The sequence below is a fragment of the Patiria miniata genome, unplaced genomic scaffold, assembly GCF_015706575.1.
Source record: "Patiria miniata isolate m_02_andy unplaced genomic scaffold, ASM1570657v1 HiC_scaffold_3, whole genome shotgun sequence".
In the NCBI taxonomy this organism is placed as follows: domain Eukaryota; kingdom Metazoa; phylum Echinodermata; class Asteroidea; order Valvatida; family Asterinidae; genus Patiria; species Patiria miniata.
In genome coordinates this window covers 2,589,914-2,611,330 of record NW_024037069.1, presented here as the reverse complement: position 1 = coordinate 2,611,330, position 21,417 = coordinate 2,589,914, and the positions used below count along the sequence as shown (strand labels likewise).

General features: G+C 38.7%; 1 protein-coding gene across 5 annotated transcripts in view; it reads right to left on the bottom strand.

Annotated features, from left to right (window-relative positions):
- LOC119737354 (solute carrier family 26 member 6-like) overlaps positions 1-20,040 on the bottom strand; it is a 45,243-nt gene extending 25,203 nt beyond the window's left edge. For 2 of the 5 annotated variants that reach the window (XM_038211646.1, XM_038211651.1), the window contains exons 1-5: positions 19,959-20,040; positions 13,216-13,429; positions 9,706-9,863; positions 9,018-9,128; positions 371-516 (exon numbers count right to left, since the gene is read on the bottom strand). In XM_038211646.1, coding sequence (XP_038067574.1) covers positions 371-516; positions 9,018-9,128; positions 9,706-9,863; positions 13,216-13,373 — 573 coding nt within the window. In that variant the 5' untranslated portion in view covers positions 13,374-13,429; positions 19,959-20,040. Of the gene's footprint in view, positions 1-370; positions 517-9,017; positions 9,129-9,705; positions 9,864-13,215; positions 13,430-15,161; positions 15,322-19,699; positions 19,721-19,958 lie in introns of those variants that run through there. The other 3 variants (XM_038211647.1, XM_038211650.1, XM_038211648.1) reach the window with 3 other exon arrangements.
- Positions 20,041-21,417: the final 1,377 nt, after the last annotated feature.

The window sequence follows — 21,417 nt, the reverse complement described above, 5'->3', positions numbered from 1 at the left end:
TTGTGAATCCGGTAAAATCGATCAACCTCGGTTCTCATATTAGCTTTTAGAAATTGAGCGTTGGTCCAGCTTGCACTTGTAACTGGTGGGATTTGAACTCTGACTTTTATCCCTACGTACACTTGGTTCAGCTTTGACCAATCGCAACAATTTGCAAACTTTTACTTTGTAAATGCGTGTCAATGGGTTAATAAGAATCTTTTGAATTTGTTTGAATAAGAGAACATTTGCAATTGAACCTAGACAAATGTGAATTTGTGAGGTTCTAAAAAGAACCAGGGGAAAATCAACGTTTTGGGCAGTAAATGCTCTGCCCGTCGCCAGGAGACTGACACCGAGGGAATCTTATCTGAATTAGTTGGACCCTGACCTGGAATATGCCAACTAGGAACGCCAAGGAAGCTGCTATTTTGGCTCTCTCCAGCCCCTCGTTGTAAGGACCCTCTGCAGGCCTGGTTTCCTCCACTACTCTGTCAACGGCAGCCGCAGTCATGATGCTCACTACAGCAAAACTGCCTGGAAAACAATTGGAGTAATAAAGGACATACATTTTACTTAAGCCATTACACTTGTACTACATTGTATTACACTGTGTTAAGTTCCATGATGAATCCATAAAAACACTGAGTGCTTGGACGTTTTAGGGCGCTACATAGGTAGGGCGGTTAAAGATGGTACAGGAACTGACGGGTTAAACCATGAGAGCATTCTCGTTGTCTTGCTTTCCGCGACAACGCACCAGACAAAAATCGAACTCACTTGCGGCGCATGATGAAAGCGGTGTGGTACCCACATACATCGCGCGCGCAGATTTTTTTCCGATGTCATCACGTGATGCATACATTTACATAATTAGCAAAACAAAATGGACGACAGCCGTTGGAACTGGCATTTTTTTTACGGACAAGCCACCGAAATCGTCAAGATTTTTCGCATTTATTTTTTGTGGTCTGTTTCAAGTCGATCATTAGGCTTTGTAAATGACTGCTGAATGTATGAGGTATCTAAATGAACTCTGTGGTGGGATATTTAGAGGTGAAAATGAACAATTTATGAGAGGCCCTTTTTTTAGGGTCTCTTGCTACCACATTCTAACGAACAGGTTATGCCTCCAGCGTTACATGTGAATGAATATGGAGCATGTCAGCTGGAGTTACTCAAGCTAGAATTAAACTGCATATTTCTTTGGAATACTGGACCAACTGACCAATGGAAATGTATCCCCTTCTGTCAAAAAGGTGCAGCTGATACGAATCAATACGACAAATACAACACAGGGTTTCCCCTTTCATCCACTTAACAACACATTTATCTGCAATAGCTTTCAAAGGTTAAAAGATTCTGTTGACATAAAGCTTTTGTGTACATCTCATGATTATCACCTTGTTTGTTTATTCAGTAGGGCCTACCTACCCCACAAAAATCAGAGCATTGAATGCAAAGTACATGCATACAGTGTAGAAACAAACAAGAATTAAAAAGACAGTCGACACTGGGAAGACATCGGGGAAAATCCCACACAGCACCCTGAATCTACATTGTAAGACAACATTTCACTTGAGCCACTACAATTGTCATTGTTTTACACTGAGTTAAATTCCATGATGAATACATTAAAACACTGAGTGCTTGAACGGTTTTGGGGCGCTACATAGGTAGGGCGGTTAAAGATGGTACAGGAACTGACGGGTTAACTAATACCATGAATACAGGAATAAGATAGATGTTCCTGTACATGTGAATTCTGACATGTCTGATGCAGATGTCATAAAAGTTGTGAAAGCTGGAGTATGTGTTTAAAGGGAATATACAACATTTGCAAACATCGAAAAACAAAACTATCAAATTTTTACAAAATACATTACTAGGATGTTGGTAAATGACAGTCTAAAACATCCTGTAAAATTATGGCACCTGGTGTGAAGTCATTTCCAAGAAAAATGGTATTTTTGTATAAATTTCCAACGGTGGTCGGCCGACCACCGTTGGAAAAACCTAACTATTCTTCAACTACTGCTCCAAATTTACCATTTTTTTCAGTCCAAATTTTGATTGCTATTGGTTACATGTTCATGAACGGGTGCGGGCCAGCTAGACTGGTTTCCTTACCTTACAATTTTCCAGCATCTATAAATTGGTCATTTCATCTTCAATGTAGTCAGGGAACCAGACAAACTGAACATTTTTGTTTTGCTTGCATTTTCGAACACAAAACTTCAAACATGTCAGTGTAACAAAATTTGATTTACTATACTAACCCCTCAAATAGTTCATTTCTGAAAATTACAGCAAAAGCCAATGATGTACATTCCCTTTAAATTTAATGTTTAAAATTAGGGCTTTTTCAGATATACATGTACCGGTACATGTTCATCATTGCCTTTCTTTTTTGACATCTTTTTTTAACTTCTCAAAACCAGAAAGGCAGATCAATCAAAACATAAATTGTCAAAGTAATGTACCATACATGTACATTTGTACATTTACACATACCGGTACATGTAAAGACAGAGGAAAATATTCCTTAATTGATAAAAAAGTTATTAGTAACAGTTTTGTAACTTGTCTCCAAATCTGCATCAGTTATAATGCAATTGTACATAGTGAGTAAAAAAAAAACACAAACAAAAACAAATGTCAGGACTATTGTTTTAGTGAAGTTCTGCATACTGTAGCACTTTCAAAATCTAGGATATGAAAGCCCAATTCATAAGCTTTCTTTAACAAGAATCATTCAGATCACTCAAGTACTTTTCAAGTTACGGAATTTTAAACACAACCACTGTTTTAAAGTTCTGTCCACGGACAAATGACGGATCATAAAAAAGGTGTGCGTCCTGAGCGTAATAGAATAATTTTGGTTTTCACGAACTGAAACGCAAGCATGTGGTGGAAATAACATTTGGGAAAAAAAACACTTTGAAAGGTTTGGCACAAATTTATTCCATCCGTGTACATTTACTTGTGGGCTTACACAAAAACATGTACCAAAATGTAGGTTGTTTTCGTTTGTTTGGGGTTTTTGTTTTGGCTGGTTTGCTGTTTTTGTTTAGATAATGTCAGAGAAAAAAAGGTTAGAATTCATTTTGGAAGAATTTCAAGCATTTCACTATCACTAAAAATGACTTCCAATGTAGTTAAATTATGGAATTAAACTGCACATTCCCTTGGAATACTGGACCAATGAAACTATATCCCCTTCTGTCAAAAAGGTGCAGCTGATAAGAATCAATACGACAAATACAACAAGGGTTTCCCCTTTCATCCACTTAACAACACATTTATCTGCAATACCTTTCAAAGGCTAAAAGATTCTGTTGACATAAAGCTTTTGTGTACATCTCATGATTATTACCTTGTTTGTTTATTCAGTGCCTGCCCCACAAAAATCAGAGCATTGAATGCAAAGTAAGCATAGAAACAAACAAGAATTAAAAAGACTGTTGACACCGGGAAGACATCGGGGAAAATCCCACACATCACCTTGAATCTAAGACATTTCACTTGAGCCATTTTCATGAAGTTCTGCATACTGTCATGACTGTAGCACTTTCAAAATCTAGGATATGAAAGGCCAATTCATAAGCTTTCTTTAACAAGAATCATTCAAATCACTCATGTACTTTTCAAGTTACGGAATTTTAAACACAACCACTGTTTTAAAGTTCTGTCCACGGACAAATGACGGATCATAAAAAAGGTGTGCGTCCTGAGCGTAATAGAATAATTTTGGTTTTCACGAACTGAAACGCAAGCATGTGGTGGAAATAACATTTGGGAAAAAAAAACACTTTGAAAGGTTTGGCACAAATTTATTCCATCCGTGTACATTTACTTGTGGGCTTACACAAAAACATGTACCAAAATGTAGGTTGTTTTTGTTTGTTTTGGGGTTTCTGTTTGGCTGGTTTGCTGTTTTTGTTTAGAATGTCAGAGAAAAAAGGTTAGAATTCATTTTGGAAGAACAATTTAAAGCATTTTACTCAGCACTAAAAATGACTTCCAATGTAGTTAAATTATGGAATGAAACTGCATATTTCCTTGGAATACTGGACCAATGAAAATATATCCCCTTCTGTCAAAAAGGTGCAGCTGATAAGAATCAATACAACAAATACAACACAGGGTTTCCCCTTTCATCCACTTAACAACACATTTATCTGCAATACCTTTCAAAGGCTAAAAGATTCTGTACAGCTTTTGTGTACATCTCATGATTATTACCTTGTTTGTTTATTCAGTATCTGCCCCACAAAAATCAGAGCATTGAATGCAAAGTAAGCATAGAAACAAACAAGAATTAAAAAGACAGTATTGACACCGGGAAGACAGCGGGGAAAATCCCACGCAGCACCCGAATCTAATAAGACAACATTTGGGTCAACCTATAAATGTAGGGTTCAAAGTGGGACATTTTACCTGTCCCTGTTACCTTGGTACTTTGTAATATGACATTCAAGTACCGGTACCATTAGGAATATCTTCAAATTCTTTTATATTTTTGGGGGGTAGGTGTATCCTGTTCATAACACTCTTGGAGGACGTAGATTTGTTTAAACAAGTTCATTTACAACCGGCTAGGAGCCTTGACGCTGATAATTGCCCGAGCCAAAGGCCAGGGACAATATCGGCGATCCGGCCCCAAGCCACTTTTTAACGTACTTGTTTAAAACTGGCCCAGCATATATTTATTCCCATTCATTATACCTTTCAGTCAAAAAGTCAAAACAAGTCAAAAATTATAAATTTCCAACGATTTTGCTCAAATTTACTACATGTTTTTTAAACACCCCTCTATAGCTATGGTTATGATATGTGCCTCTCGAGAGTAGTACTAAAAATCTCCTTATATGGAGTTTGGCGCGTGATGTGGCACAGAACGCGGCGGTGCCGGTGCAGTGTGAATTTAGGACTATATGAAATACGGACTCATTGGTATTGTGCATGCCTAAGTGAAGATTGTGAACGTTCAACCAATAATAATAAAAGGGCAAAAGGGGGAAGATTTCATAGGAGTCAAACTTTCATGTGACACTGGAAAAGTGTTTAAATCCAGCCAGTCGGTGTTTTGTCAACCGTTTGAAACCATCCATGTGATGGGCTCTTGACCAATAGGAATTGGTGAACTGTCTCATGAATATAAAATCATAGATGTCATCTGTAACGGGGTTAGGAAAAAATTGGACCCCAAATTATAATGACCCATATTTACTATACATGTACATTGTACATATGGTACAGTCATGACAGTGTACTGGTCTGTACATGTTCTTTGCACAAGCTTCTAAAATGGTTTACAATACAGAAATAAACCAAAGCTTTTTTTTACGTAAAATTTCAGATCACACTAATTCAAGAATTTACTGAATTCAATACGAGTCATATTGGCTGCACAACCGGAAATAATTAGTATTTAAAAATGATTATGCAGGGTTCTGTACTGCACGACACTCTAAATGAATTTTGAAACTTGCTGGTAACACCACTTACTGTAGCACTACCATCAGCACCTAAAGCAAACAGGTTGCACACAAAAAACAATCAACTCCTTTTTTTTAGGGGGGGGTGTTTTTCACAAGGCACGTACATATTCATGTAACGTTTATAGTACAGGGTGAGTCAAAAAAAGTGGAACCCAAACCCCCCAAATTACAAATGTATATTTCATATTTAAAAAAATACGTAGCACCAAAAATAATGACTGGAAAGCTAGTTTCATAAGCTACTCTTAGATGAAAAAATTACTGAAATTGCTCAATCCTTTCAAAGTAAATCACCATTGAAACACAATGACCCTAAAACCTTTTTCGTCCAAAAATGCGATTTCAAGAATCCTCTTCACAATTGTTTTCAACATCACCAGATATAAAACCTCAGTTTAAAAGTAAAAAATATTCAAAAAAGTCCTTTTGAAGGCCTGTCTTTTGAAAAACAGTGGATTTTATAAATCAGTTTGTTTGACTAACCAGGGTTGTTAATAAAGATATTGTGTAGACTACTACAGTTGTTGACAGTTGTTGAAAAAAGTATTCTGTGTCATTTTCTTTGTTGTTCCAAACAGTCAGAATACACATTCTGGTTTTGGAATACAAACTGTTTTTGTTGTTGATGAAACAGGTTTTAGGGTCATTGCGTATGGTGATATTCTTTGAACGGATTGAGCAATTTCAGTAATATTTTCATCTATGTAAAAGTAGCTTATGAAATTGGCTTTCCAGTCATTACTAGTATTATGTTTGGTGCTACATATTTTTGTTTAAAATGTACGAATGTACGTAATGTACACAAATTGATTAAGGGGACTCAGAAACAATGCAAACCAATTCAATAGTGTACATGTACATGTACATAGATCTACATTTTGCAATGCATAGAAACTCTATACATTAACATTAAAATAGTTGTCTACTGTAAAGCGGTACACAGAGTTTTTACGGCACTGCCCGAGGGAAGAAATTGTATCGGAAGTGGAAAGGTCTCGATCAATAAACTTCACAGAGTCTTTTTGTAAATTAAATACTTGTAGGTTTTCACAATCGTTAATTATTTGTGCTTTACCCAGCAGATGTAGCTTTAACCATGTTAACTCAAATAAAGACTGCATGAACGGTGAACATATATAATGTAGGTCCTTTTTTTAATAATTTCGGGTTTCGTTTTTTGGAAAATTTGTAAATGGATTTAGAAATTTTGTTTTCGTTTAAACGTGTAAACGTCACATCCTCAATGTTTATGTTGTAATTTTGTCTCTTATAATCCAAATTAACCGATACTGACCATATGTCATGTGTGTTGAGCAAAACTGAGTATACATTGTGAAAGACAAGACAGCTGTTCGGAACAAATTAAACTCCCTTATGTTGACAGGTGCTGTATATTTATCCAAATTAGTTAGTGTGTTGCACATGTGTGTATACACTAAGACAATTAAACATCTGTTCATGTCTACTGGAAAAAAAATAAACTCCATCTCTGTTGATTCATCCTCAAAATGAAGTAATTAGTTCTATATTATTATGCCTGAAATTAAAAACAAAACGGTATAATTTTTAAAGGGAATGTACCGGTACAACATTTGCTTTTGCTGCAATTTTCAGAAAACAATGGATTTGGAGGATTAGTTTGATATAGCAAATATTGCTAAACTGACTTGTTTCATGTTTTGGGCTTGTGAGAAGCTGGAAAAACCATCATGTTCTTGTAGTCTGGCTCCCTGGCCCCACTTAAGATGAAACAGATCAATTTATAGACTTTAGGAAATTGTAAGGTCAAAGACTCAGTCTAGTAGGCTTGTACCCCTTCACAGGAGTGTAATCAATTGCAAAGACTATGCGATATGAAAAGTTAGGTACAGTTTTTGAAAAAAGCCAGTTTTTTTCCAACGCTGGTTGGCCGACCAGCGTTGGAAAAATACACTTTTTCTTGAAAATGTCAGCACACCAAGAGCCATGATTTTACAGGATGCTTTAGTCGGTCATTCCCTAACAATTCAGTATGGTATTCCGTGATAATTTGATCATTTCGTGTTTTGATGTTTGCAAATGTTGTATCTTCCCTTTAAAGAGTGAATGCTTTTTCTTCAAAGACATGGACTTGCTTTTTTTTAGACAATTTGGTTAGTTTTTGGTGACCGGGACTCCCTGATTAGTTTCTTATCAAACTTAAGTTGCAAACTGCTGTGCACCTCTCCCCCGCCAATCACCAATTCAAAACTCTGTACAATGCATGGCATTTCACCTACATTTGTACATCCTTCAATTATCTATGGGTAGGTGATACGTGCAGTTCTGCACACAAAATGGAAAAAAAGGAATAAGAATGGGTGACCTCAACTAAATTGTACCATTTAAAGCTATAGTCCATCATTTGCAGCTATCTGAAAAGTAGCTTGCGTAACTGTTGTTGAAAAACATACTTGGTTGAAAGATAGTAAGGGGACTAAACTCCCTGTGAAATTATTCTTTCTGGCGAGCTGTCATTTTGAAGTAATCAACGAAAGAAGGCCTTTCCAACGGTGCTTCTTAAGACGGAAAATTTAAATTAGTAGTTCGTTTTGTTATCCGGCGAAGCGCGCCCAAGCATTGGCACGACGCACACGCACCCCCGGTTGCTATAATTCGTCAGATTAGTGCGCGACATCGCGTAGCTGCATTCGGCTCAGCGAGAACGTGTCTCGGACGCTGAAATTAGGCGCAATTCAAAACATGATTCAGCAACTTTTGATTTGAAATTGAGATCCTAGAATGCTGTTTTTCTCAGAATATACAGCTGAAGCTGAGCTGAAACTTTATCAGGTTAGTTGTTCAGTACCCTTCTTTAGATTTTGAGCACTTTTGTAGCTTCAAACGAACAAAATGCACAAATTACAAATGATGGACTATAACTTTAAAGGTATTGAATTGTGCATGAACATGATGAATAGGACCCTACTTTTTGTATGGTGTTAAATTCAACTTTGTGCATGGATCCCATTCAGCACAGTCATTTTGCTCCTTATCTGTCACTGTGTACACAAGTCTGCTCTTTTGAAAGAACCATTGAACTTGAAAACGGGCAAGTGCCTTTTGCATAGCTGCAGTGAAGTGCCTTTCTGCAACAATCATGACAATGCATTTTGTTTTACTGCTTCTTGTATGTTGGACACTCAAGCCATTCATGAGTATGAGCATGAGACGTTAAAAATGGGGGAAAACAAAGTCCTTACAAACAAACCAACCAACACCCCAACAAACAAACAAACAAACAAATGAATGAAAGGATAAACAAAGCAACAAACTGAACAACCAAACTAAAAATAAAAGAATGAATGAATGCATGCATAAATGAACAACCAAGTGACTCACAAATGACCAAACGAACCATAACAAAAACCTAAAAAAAAAAAAAATCCACAACCAATTAAAGCCCTCTCTAAAAAACAAAACAACAAAAACAAAAACAAAAAAACAAACAACCAAAAACCAAACTAATAAAACAAAACAGCTTGACAGAAGATTCGCGAGACATTTCCAACTGACCTACTGAGAGATGTCTGGATGTACCCATCATTGCGTAGAGTAGAGCTGGGAAGAAGACTGTGTACAGGCCATAGACTGGAGCTAATGTCGCCAGGAGACCGTAGGCCATACCTTGAATACAGCAATGGAGAAAGAGATCAAGTATGTCAAGCTTAACTTGAAAAACAAGTAGTAAGAAAAAAGACAACAAAAGTGCTCAAAATCTAAAAACACGGTGCTTAGCAACTAATCTGATGAAGTTTTTGGCTCTGTGAATGCTGTATATTCTGAGAAAAAAATATTGCTTACAATGGCTTTCTGCATAGCATACAACGTTGCTAGTATCAGTAGGTACATACATGTACATATGCGTAATACTGCAATGTACGTACATGTACATTAATTTTGTGTACGTCTCTAAAATGTTGAAGGAATCAGTACATGACAATTTTCTTATCCTATTCCAGTAAATTTCTAAAGGAAGGATTGATAAAAACCTAACCCAGTTCAATATTGTTTATTTGAGACCATATGTCATGTACCAGTACTTTAAGTGTTTTAATAATACCTTTAAGACTTTAAACCCTTCATAAGATTGTCACATTGCCTGTTAATCGCATGTAACAACTGAAATGATTTATTCCTCTGATAAATGATGGCACCATGACGATTTGTTTGTCAAGGTCCTACAATGTAGATGTGAACCTACCCTGAGGTAGCCTCATAATGCCCACGGTCAGACCTGAGGCAAAATCCCCCAGCAGGTCACGCTTGACGTCATACGCTGGTAGCCAGACGAATATCGGGAAGAGTGTGAAGAAACAGGCCTTGGCAGATTTGGTGGAACATTTGTGCTTTCCCAGAAACCTGCACACACACAAAGCAAAGAAGCAAAAGAGAGTAACAGAAAAAGAAATGAAGGCTTTTCAAATAGCAAGATCTACAAATGAACAATGTATTTTGGTAACTTATGATCATGACAAAACTGTCATTGTTTTTTTTTTTGGTGAGCATTTATACCTGTCCAGAATTATACCTGCAAAAACAAAAGCAACCCCAAAAAACAAAAACAGAACAAGACTATACAAGCCTAGTAAGGTACAGTGGCACGGTAAGAGGAATTGGATATTTCAAAATTTGGTTATCCTAACAAACATTTCAAACTAAATAACGATTATCTGATTTCACCGGAAGTTCCCATCCAGCTCACAGTCTTGCCAACAAAAAGTGACGAGTGAGGTGCCACATGAAAATGCCCTCCCAATAACTGGGTTTTATTTGCAGGATTCAATGACCACTGGGCCTATACAAAAACACTGAAGTTGTGTTGAAAAACGAAATGGATGGGAACTCTCTGATACAAATGTAAGTCAAATTCACATACCAAGAAGACCACTAGCAAGTGAATGCAGAATCAAAGGCTATCGCCGCGACATGAGGAAGTTTTTTATTTTTAAGGAAATTAGAACTGAGTTATGGTGACTTTCTGCTGTCCCCATTCAATGACCACTAGGCCTAAGTTACAAAAACACTCAAGAGCTGTAGTGTTGGGGAAAAATGGATGGGAACTCTATGATATAAATTTAAGTCGAATTCATACATGTATACCAAGAAGACCACTAGCAAGTGAATGCAGAATCAGGGCTATCGCCGCGACATGAGGAAGTTTTTTATTGTTAGGGAAATTAGAACTGAGTTATGGGGACTATCTGCTGTCCCCATAGCATCTTTAGTCCCCATAATACCATGGGACAACACATGTGAAGCCCCCACAGTTAATACGGAACAAGAATGTGCGTACACTCTCATATACCTGTATGCAGCACAGTTGCCTCAAGCACGTACACGTGTGTGTTCATTCAAATTATGCCTATAGTGTTACTTTTTAAAAGAAGCCAGCTGGTTTTATGGCCCATGGGGCGGGGGATGAAAAATAATTAAAAAAAATATAGGGTACCCATACATGTAAAATGTTACAGTGAAACTTGATTGAAATTTAAAATTCATCACTACCAATGCTGGCAACTTTGACTTGAGTAAGAGCCGAGAGTGAGAATTTGACGATGGGGCATTGCGAGCACGAAGCCCTAACGGTGTGGGGTTCCTGGCCCTCTTAAGGACCCCTAAAATATTTCAATTCTAGAAGCTCTGAAAACATTGTGAGCAAAAGATCATCATTTAAACATCATTTTTGAGTTTGGAGTCAATTGGGACAGACAACTTGTAAGTTTTTAGGTTTAATTTGTATTTTTATATAATTAAAAAAAAAAAAATACTATTTTTTGGGGGTGTGCAAAATCACGTGTAGGCGTGAGGGCATGAGAATATAACCTGAAATGCAGTCTCATGCTCAATGCGTGAGAGTTGGCAGCCCTGCATTATTTTGAAGTACCGGTAAAAATGTTATTTAAAAAAGAAGCCAGCTGGTTTTATGGCCCATGGGGCGGGGAAGAAAAATAATTAAAGAAACTACAGGGTACCTGTATGTTATACACGTACAAATACATGTATTGCAGTGAAATTGATTGAAATTTGAAATTCATCATTACTTTGAAGTACAATACCGGTACTTAACAGGCTAGAACGGTTGATAGTTGATTTTTTAGATTAAAAAACGGAAATTAATAAATTCGCCATTTGGAAAGACAAGAAAAAGTGCAACACAGTTTTGGGTACATGTACAATGTACAACATACAGCTAGTGATCCCTGTTGTACTCACTAGTAAAAACAAATGTGATATTTTGTTTATGATATTCGATACATTGGAAAAACTATGGTTTTTGAAAGTACCCATGTAATATGCACATGGATGTACCGGTACATGTTGCCACAAAGGTGCAAACATTGAAATGAAAAATATCATCAGCATCAACAGATGTTCCCTTTACTGGACATGTCCGTATGGAATGGTCAGGCTGCACAAGCTACTTACAGTTGGCAATGTAAATAGCCAGAACGTTCACTAAGGCCTTAAAAATTGTGTGTTTACGGTAAAACACCCTTCAATGGCAGACTTCAAATTTCTCATTGCCACATTTGGTCAAAATTTAAAAAAAAAAAGTACTATATTTTGAAAATTAATAAAAGTCTTTTTATGAAAGTTTGTGTTTGTTACCAAGGGAATAAATACATTTTTAAATGTATTTGGCCATTTTTAAACAGATTACGTTTACATGTAAAACCGGCCGGTCGCCGATAATGTTCGGCTCGGGCCATGTCTGGCCATGTCTGTGGTACACGTATTCATGTGCCTCACGTACGTAGTACTAAAATCCCATGGAAATTGGTGCGTTCGCAGTGCGTACTACGCGATGTGGAGCAGAATGCAGACTGACGTGAAGGACTCTCGACCAATAGGAATGGTTAAACTGTCTCAGGTACCGGTATTTATGAATGGTTGAACCCTCCTGTTATAAACCATGGAGGTAGGAATAGATTCCTACCTCCATGTTTAGATAGTCATAGACAGTCAAATGTCACCAGCAGTCAGATCATACCAGTATGTCAAGCAAGCACTGTGGCTAGTCAAGCTCAGTCAACAGACCATGAACAGAAAAAGCAGGCAAGTTGTGTATCAGCACAGCTGGCTTATCAGTTACCCACAGCCAAGTCAATCTTGCTTTATGTATGCTTGGAATTCTTTATTTGTAACTGTTAAAAACAGTCACTTGATTAATTTTGACTGAAAGGACAACTTGGCACAGAATGCATATTTGCTTTGGATGGTTAAACAGACTATTGTTAAAGGTATAAAAAGATCGACAAAGTATTTTTTTTCTTCTGGCCTGAACAGTTATCATTTATGTTTGAATTACATCAAACTATTAATTAAAGAGCATGCACTGGTTAATAAGTACAATACTGTACATTCATAAAATCCTTAAAAAAAGGCATATTTCACATGGATAAATATCAGTGGCCCAATGTCCGTGTACTACATGTATGCTAGTCTAGATTCAAGACTGGATTTTTTCAATACAGCGGGTCCGTGATAAGCCTAGTCATGCTGGTAAAGCTGCCGGCGATAGAAGTCGCTATCAACAAGATAAATCAATTCTAGTCTTGGGAACTTCAGGAGCGCTACCCAGAAAATTCCAAGCATACATACTCCCCAGCTGGATAAAGTTAAGATTCCAAGCTTTCAAATGGTAAAAAAAAATGGCGGTGCTAGAGCCTCGCCAAAATAAAAGTGGAATAAAGACTAGTACTGTGCATACTTAGTGAACCGAGTCCTGAGTGATTTGGTCTCCTTGACATTCTCCTTATGAATCTCCTGGAAGTCCAATTCCGTGAAGGCTGGGCGGTTGATGGTGATGCTCCGCCTCTTGCGAGGGAGGATGACATCCGGGTCGGGAAATTCTTCAAAGGCTGCCATTGGGTTTACTGCGTGTAGTGGCGTACATTAGATGGCGACCCTTTTTCTACACAAACCTGCATAAAAAAAAGTACAGTTTGTCCTGAAACTTTGATTCGCGTGTTGAAGTCAGATTACCACTTTGTTCAATCCCCGACAATGCGTTTTAATCCCTCACATGTCACAAAGCGCTTCACAATTATTACCCCTGTTCATCAGGCCATGAGACCAGTTTTTCAGCAGCTCGAGATCAGCGCATTCTGGTTTCTACCTTCACAGGTACCCATTTACAATACTCCTTTAGAAGTGGAGAGAGGCATTGATTGTAGTAAAGTGTCTTGCCACAGAACACAAGCACCATGTTCCCCATCAGGAATCGAACCCACGTACACGGTGCCTCAGCACACGAGTCAAACACCGTAACCATTGGACCACAGAGCCTAATTATGCCTGCTGTCCTAGCAGCGACCACATTCACAGAAAGTTTTCTGGAAAATTTTGGTTGGTATTGGGGGTCTTTTGGAACTATTGTCCCCGCACTAATTACATGTATCTACAGGAAGAAACAGTGCTCATTTATTTACCCCATTTTTTGGGGGGGGGGGGGGAGGGAGGGAGGGGGTTCACTTTGTATGATTTTCAAAGATGGGCACTTATTTCTCGAAATATTCCAACTAAAAAAAAAAAACGTTTAAATACTGTTCGGTTCACATTAATTAATGTGAACCCAAAAGTAATTGAATTTTTTTTTTCAGTTTTGGAATATTTCGAGAAATAAGTGCCCCCTGGATCGTTGAAAATCATACAAACTGAACCCCCCCCCCCCCAAAAAAATCATGGGGTAAATTTTTATGTTTTGGATCAGATTAAAGCTAAAAAGGCATTTTCACAGCAACCCGATGTGCCGTTTTCTGGATTACTTTTTCAGTATAATTATTTGAAGAAAAAAAACCTCTCAGCTTTAATATCCAAAACTTTAAAATTCACAGATCACGTTTTTGAAAAAATGTCAAATGTTTCAAGGTTGCATTTTTTGGGGTCACCCTGCACTGTGCGAATACAGAATAGTGAATGGGCTTTTTCTTCGCTCTTGAAGTATTAAAGGGAAAATACAACATTTGCAAAAATCAAAAAATAAAACTACCAAATCATTTTAAAATACCTTGCTGGACTGTTAGTGAATGACAGTGTAAAGCATCCTGTAAAATCATGGCACCTGGTATACTGTCATTTTCAAGAAAAGTGGTATTTAGTGTATCAATTTCCAACGCTGATCGGCCGATCAGCGTTGGAAAAAACTGGCTTTTTTTCAAATACTGGCCCCAATTGACCATCGCACTTGTTTGCAATCGATTACAAACCTATGAACGGGTACGAGCCAGCTAGACTGGTTCCCTGACCTTACAATTGCCCAATGTATGTAAACTGCTCTGTTTCTTCTTATATGGAGTCAGGGAACCAGACTACAGGGAAATGATTGTTTTTCTAGGTTTTTATAGCATTTTCGAACCCAAAACCTCAAAAAAGTCAGTGTAACTATATTTGCTATATATTTTCAACCCCCCAATTCCATCCATTTCTGAAAATTACAGCAAAAGCAAATGATGTATATTCCCTTTAACAAACAGAATGTAACGGAATGGTATGCAAACTTTCCAGAAACCTGCAATTGAAGGGGAAAAAAAGGTTTTAAAAAAAAATGGCAAGTGAAAGTCTCAGTCAGACTGAAGATCGTTCTTCAGTCTTACAGTTCAGGTAAATCTGCAAAATTAAATACATGTATCTGCACGGTTTATGTGTACCACTTACCTTTTATTTGTTAACTATTTATCGCTCAGTGTCCCTATGACACACAGTAAAAGTACACAGTAATAAATTCCCTGATCAACAATAATACCCTAATTTTAGAAACCTATACCGGTATGTTCAATTCATCTCACAGACTCAGAGGAAGTAAGACTGCACCGCAGCTCTGCATTCACCAACTGACTACATATAAATACAGTATGCTTTATCAGTCTGTCATGTCTGTTCAAGATACGTTATCACTTTACCACGGGTGATTGCTCCTCCACAGTTCAGGTTGCTGGAGACTAACGGTGCATGAGATACATATGTACTAGTGAAAATGGTCCAATCAAGTACACGTTATAAGCCTAACGGTGTTTAGATCTGACTTTAGAATACATGCAGGTTTAAAATTAACACCACTGTATGTAATGCACGAACGAAATTGTTCATCTCAGGTAATGGTGCATTATACACTTTACAATAGCTCCATGATTATACTGAACATATGCACAGGTACCGGTACGTGTACGTGAACCTGTTGCTCGAGAATCAAACTGATCTTTGAGCCTGACAAAAATTTATGATTAACCCTGGCCTATATTCTTGTTACCTTGAACACCGTATTAACCTTGGACACCGTAACCATTTGACCACAGCGCCCCACATATAATATTGACCAAATATGAAAGATATCCAGCAAACCATCTATCATTCAAGTAAAGACTCCCGAAAGCAGCAGAACAAAGATTTAGAAGACTATAACCTACAATGTAGAGGGCATTGGAGTCTATAAAGTCTTTAAAAAAAAATTTCTCCATTGTCTATTGTTACAGATAATCCTCCTGGCTAACCCTCTTTGGGTGCAGGCCAGGGGTTAGGGCTACATGTATGAACATGTAGGCCCGGAATTGCCTACACTGGCACAATCATGATTTGCAAACATGCCCTCATATTCTTCGGTATTAGAGCATTTTGTGAGCCATGAATTGAGGGTTTGTAAAACAGAAGGGTGGAAGCCGTAAAGAGGACTGCGAGCTTGTATTTCTGTGAAATTCAGAAGAAACTCCATTTAGCTACATACACATGTAGGCCATAAAACTGCTCTGTTTTGCAACATGCATCCTTTTTCAAAATAGTGATGGGCTTCAGGACCGTACTTTTAGGAGTGATCATCTTTGGATGGAATTTTCTCCCAAAAGTCATCAGTTAAGCCACCAAAAAATTGAACAGAAAATGAAAGATCATGAAATAGGCTTTAATTTGATGTGTGTCGCAAACACCTTGGAGAGATGTATTTTTTTTCCAAATTTTTGCAAGAGGGCGTTTTTATCACCGAGGTCTATGACAGTTTAGGCCAAAAAAAATAAGTCTCCGGTTTCTGGTATGGAGCTTGCCCAAAAAGTGGTGCGGCGACGCGGCCTTTTTTTTTTTTTTTAACCTGATTTTTTTGCTTCAAATGTCAGCTGATGACTGCAAATGGTGCCCAACTAAACTTAGTGCGGAGAGGCCACATACACGTAAAGCTTATTCTCGATCATAACCCCCTCTAAAAACACGTTAAAATTGTGCAGCAGCAGGATTCCAGTCAAACCAGTGAGTTTGGCGGTTTTGAGACATCATCTTTCATTGAAAAAAAAAACTTTTTCATTTTGCCGACGCGCGCGCATACCAGAAACCGGAGACTTTTTTTTTTGGCCTTATTTACTGGTCTGCAACCTTTGGGGTTTATCACTTCCTCTTTTGATGTCCTCCCCTTTGAACTTCACCCAATATCACACCCCTTTGTTCCTCTCCCATGCCTCATTATCACCTCCTACCTTATACTGCCTTAACACTTCATCAACTACCACACTCCTTTGTTCCTAATCCCCCCTCCCCTTTCTTCATCCCCTTTGATCTTTACCTACATGTACTGCCACACTTAATCCTTCCTTCCCTGCCTAATTCCCTTGCCTAATCTCTCCTTTGTGTTTTTCCTCCGGCCTATGCTTGCTTGTCCCCTACTTGTTTGTTTTTGTTCCAACATCATTTTGCATACAATTTGAGAACATCGATATAGGCCCTGCCAGAATCTAAACAACAGGGATACATGTTCTGTACGTAGAATAAATTGGACCTCGCCAGATGTGCCTGAAATACAAAGCGTGTGTAAGAAAAGTACATACTGTACACACATTATCTACCCCCCCCCCCCAAAAAAAAAAAATATTGTTGCAATGAATTAAAGGGAAGGTACATCATTGGCTTTTGCTGTAATTTTCAGAAATGAACTATTTGACATGTTTGAGGGGTTACTATAATCGATAATACTAATAGATCAAATATCGTTACACTGACATGTTTGAAATTTTGTGATCAAAAATGCTGGAAAAACCAAGAAAAACACAAATGGTGGAGTAGTCTGGTTCCCTGACTCCACTTAAGATAAAACGGATCAATTTATAGATGCCGGACAATTGTAAGGTAAGGGAACCAGTCTAGCTGGCCTGCACCTGTTCATGAACATGTAGGCCCTAACCAATAGCAAACAAAATTTGGACTGAAAAAATGATGAATTTAGAGCAGTAGTTAAAAAAATTGTAAGGTTTTTCTAACGGTGGTCGGCCGACCACCGTTGGAAATTTATACAAAAATACCATTTTCTTGAAAATGACTTCAGCAAGGGTTTTTTTCTGCTTGGAGGCATGGATCGAGGCCGGCGAGTAATAGGCTACAATATAATAATATGCAAACCTGCAAAAAGTGTTAAGTACAGCGAATGCACTTGTCTTCTCATCAAGGATCGGAAGGGAGGGCGCGCTTGTAAATGTGTCGGGGCACGGAGCCACGGAGTTGCGGATACGCGCGCCGATAGAGGGCGCAATTCTCGGCGGTATTTTTTTGAGAACGAAGCATCCACATATCCATTTTTAATTTCCTCGCAAAGGAAGGGAGGGCGACGGGGCACTGGAGGCGCGGAGTAGCGGAGTGCGCGCCGATAGACGGCGCAATTCTCGGTGGTATTTTTTTGAGAACGAAGCATCCATAATCCATATCCATTTTTAATTTCCTCGCAAAGGAAGGGAGGGCGACGGGGCACTGGAGGTGCGCAGTTTCGGAGTCGCAGAGACGCGCGCCGATAGAAGGCGCAATTCTCGGCGGTATTTTTTTGAGAACGAAGCATCCATATATCCATTTTTAATTTCCTCACAAAGGAAGGGAGGGCGACGGGGCACTGGAGGTGTGGAGTCGCCGAGACGCGCGCCGATAGAGGGCGCAATTTCCGGCGGTATTTTTTTGAGAACGAAGCATCCATATCCATTTTTAATTTCCTCGCAAAGGAAGGGAGGGCGACAGGGCACTGGAGGCGCGGAGTCACGCACGGATAGAGGGCGCAATTCTCGGAGGTAGGTCAACTGCCGCTCCACGCCTCCACGCAGCCGTACGGAGGCGCAGATATAGAGTGTAATAGCCCTAATTTCTAGTTGTACCAATAACTGTACACATGTATGGGGGTGGGGGGGGGGCTGGTTGTGGGCAAGTTTGTGAAAAGGCGAGTTGGCCAAGTAAAGGGGCAAGGTGCCGGGGGGGGGGGGGGGAACTACTGTACGGTATGTAGCACTATCAGTGACTATAGTATGAGCCTTAATCATGTTAATACAGCTGGGCTACAGCTAATTTTTTTTATAAAGTTTAAAAGAAAATTACACACAGCCGGCCCCGATCCGAGTCCTACCTTGTTTGGGTCGCACTAAAAAGCGTCAACACATGACAGAAGCGTCAACACACCATCAACACATCCAAAACACATTCTGGATTAACAAATATGGTACATAATTGTGGCACAATTGCAGAATACCCCGCCACTCGATCTATCCACCTCGTAGCCGGCTACGAGGTCACGGCTGATTGACCTTAATAAACATGATAAACATTCTCAGCGCTACTTGTATGTACTATGCGTCATGCTCCATTGCACTCCCACTTCGTGACCGCGTAGCCGCCAACAGGGTAGTTGGTTTGGACTTCGAATTTTTTCAGCAACTCCCATTCCTTATGTGTTGCTTCGTTCTCAAGCATATTCAAGGGACTCCCACTCCGTAGCCTCGTAGCCGCCAACAGGGTGGTTGGTTTGGACTTAGAATTTTTTTCAGCAACTCCCATTCATTTTGTGTTGCTTCGTTCTCAAATAATGGACCTCCACTCAGTATCCGCGTAGCTGGCAATGGACTTGAATTGTTTCTTTTGCAGAGATTCCAACCTCGTAGCCAGTGATTTTAGGGGTGTTTTTCCGAGTGGCGGGGTATTCTGCAATTACTCCATAATTGTAAAGCATAGAATAAAACTTATTTCCATTAGTTTGAGTTTCCATTTCGTTGTTAAAAATAAAGTATTTTCACGCGAAAAAAAATGACCTTTCACTGTCCCCACTGCCACTGAGGAAACATGGCAGCCGATTTCACAGCGGCACGGAGAGCCAATTTTCTTGAACTGAAAATCGCAATTTTCAAACGTTTAACTTATTAATTTTAAGTCAAAATCTTGTTTCTGACCATACTATATGGGTTACAACTTACATACTACTTTTGTCACTTTTAATGCATTTTGGATGTGTTGACGCTGTGTTGACGCTGTGTTGACGATTTGGAGTGTGTTGACCATTGACCATTGACGCTGTGTTGACGCTTTTTAGTATGACCGCCTTGTTTTCAGATAAAAACTGACTCTACTTCTGTCCGTGTATTGACGATGTCAGCTTATATGAAGCGCAATGTCAGGACGAGTAAATTCCATTTATTTATGTAGATCCTTCTGTAAACAAAAAATAAAACTCACATGACATTCACAAGTCACAGGACCGATGAACACCCGTCAATCGCCATGTCCGCCGTCCGAATACGACTAGCCAGCCGGTTAAATCTCAACGTGGTTTATATAGAGATCAGCGCGTGCTTTGCGCGACTAGGTACCAGACCATTTTCTCAACGACGCGCTTAGTCGGACCCGACTAAACTAACTAGTGAGTCGTAGCTATGGCGTGTCAAACGTTGCAATATTCAATATTTTGCAATATGTAGGATGTTCAATATGTGTTTGTTATCTTTTACATTTATGTGCGATGTTCAATATAAGTGTGCGATGCTTTTCATTATTTGCGCGATGTTTAATATATTTGTCCGATGTTTTACAACATATGTGCGATGTTCAATATATGTGTGCGATGTTTTACATTTATCTGCAATTTTCAATGTATATGTGCGATGTTTTTGACGATATATATGTGCGATGTTTTCCATATTATGTTCGATTTTTTGCATTAAATGTGCGATGTTTTTCGATACAATTGTGTGTGTTGTTTTACAATATATTTGCGATATTTATGTGAGCAATGTTTTAAATACATGTTTGACATTTCCAGCTATTTGTATTCGATGTTTCATCGGTATGTTTGCATTCGATCTTTTGCAATATGCATTTGATGTTTCCCTTTTCATTCGATGTTTCGCGAAAGTCTGACTATTTTGCCTAACGTCAGTGTATTAGACGGCAGGGGATCGCGTAAAGCGATTCGAGCCAGACCTAAACGGTAAAAAGTGGAATTGTGGGTCATTCTTTAAGCATACGCAATGCGTTCATCATTGTTTGGGCAGTACCCCCAGCTGTGCATGTACTACCATAGGGGTGCAGACCAGTAAATCGGTCCGAAATTGCCTGCGCCGGCCAAATCACGATTTGCATGCCCTCAAAATCTTCGGTATTTGAGCATGCTGTGGGCATTTATCATTGGGGTCTATGGCAGTTTATTGTATGGCCATAGGGGCACTGTTAAAACTTATGGACAGTGTCGGACAGTAGGTGGCGCTTTTCAAACAACGCAGCATCTTTTTTTTTTTTTTTTAGAGATCATCGAAATAGCCTACTGCATCGTCACTGACAAATTGTCACGAAGTATGACATTTTTATAAAAGTTGGTATAAAGAGCCTACGTGTATTTTCAAAATGTCGATTTTTTTTCTGAAAAGAGAGGTTTTGGTATTTTTTTGGTATTTTATTTTTAGTTCCAAGATTTAAACTTGGTGATATGTATGTGGCCTATTTTCGAGTAGTATAAAAGGGGTGTAAGTGGCGCCACCAACGTCAAGAAATAGCGCCCCCCCCAAAAAAAAAAAAAATAAATAAATAAAAAATAAAAAAAAAAATACTACTACTAAGGGGCCATTCAGAATTTTCAATGTTTTAAAATTTCGACTTTATTTCCAAATTATTTTGACCCACCCACCCACCCCTAATTTCG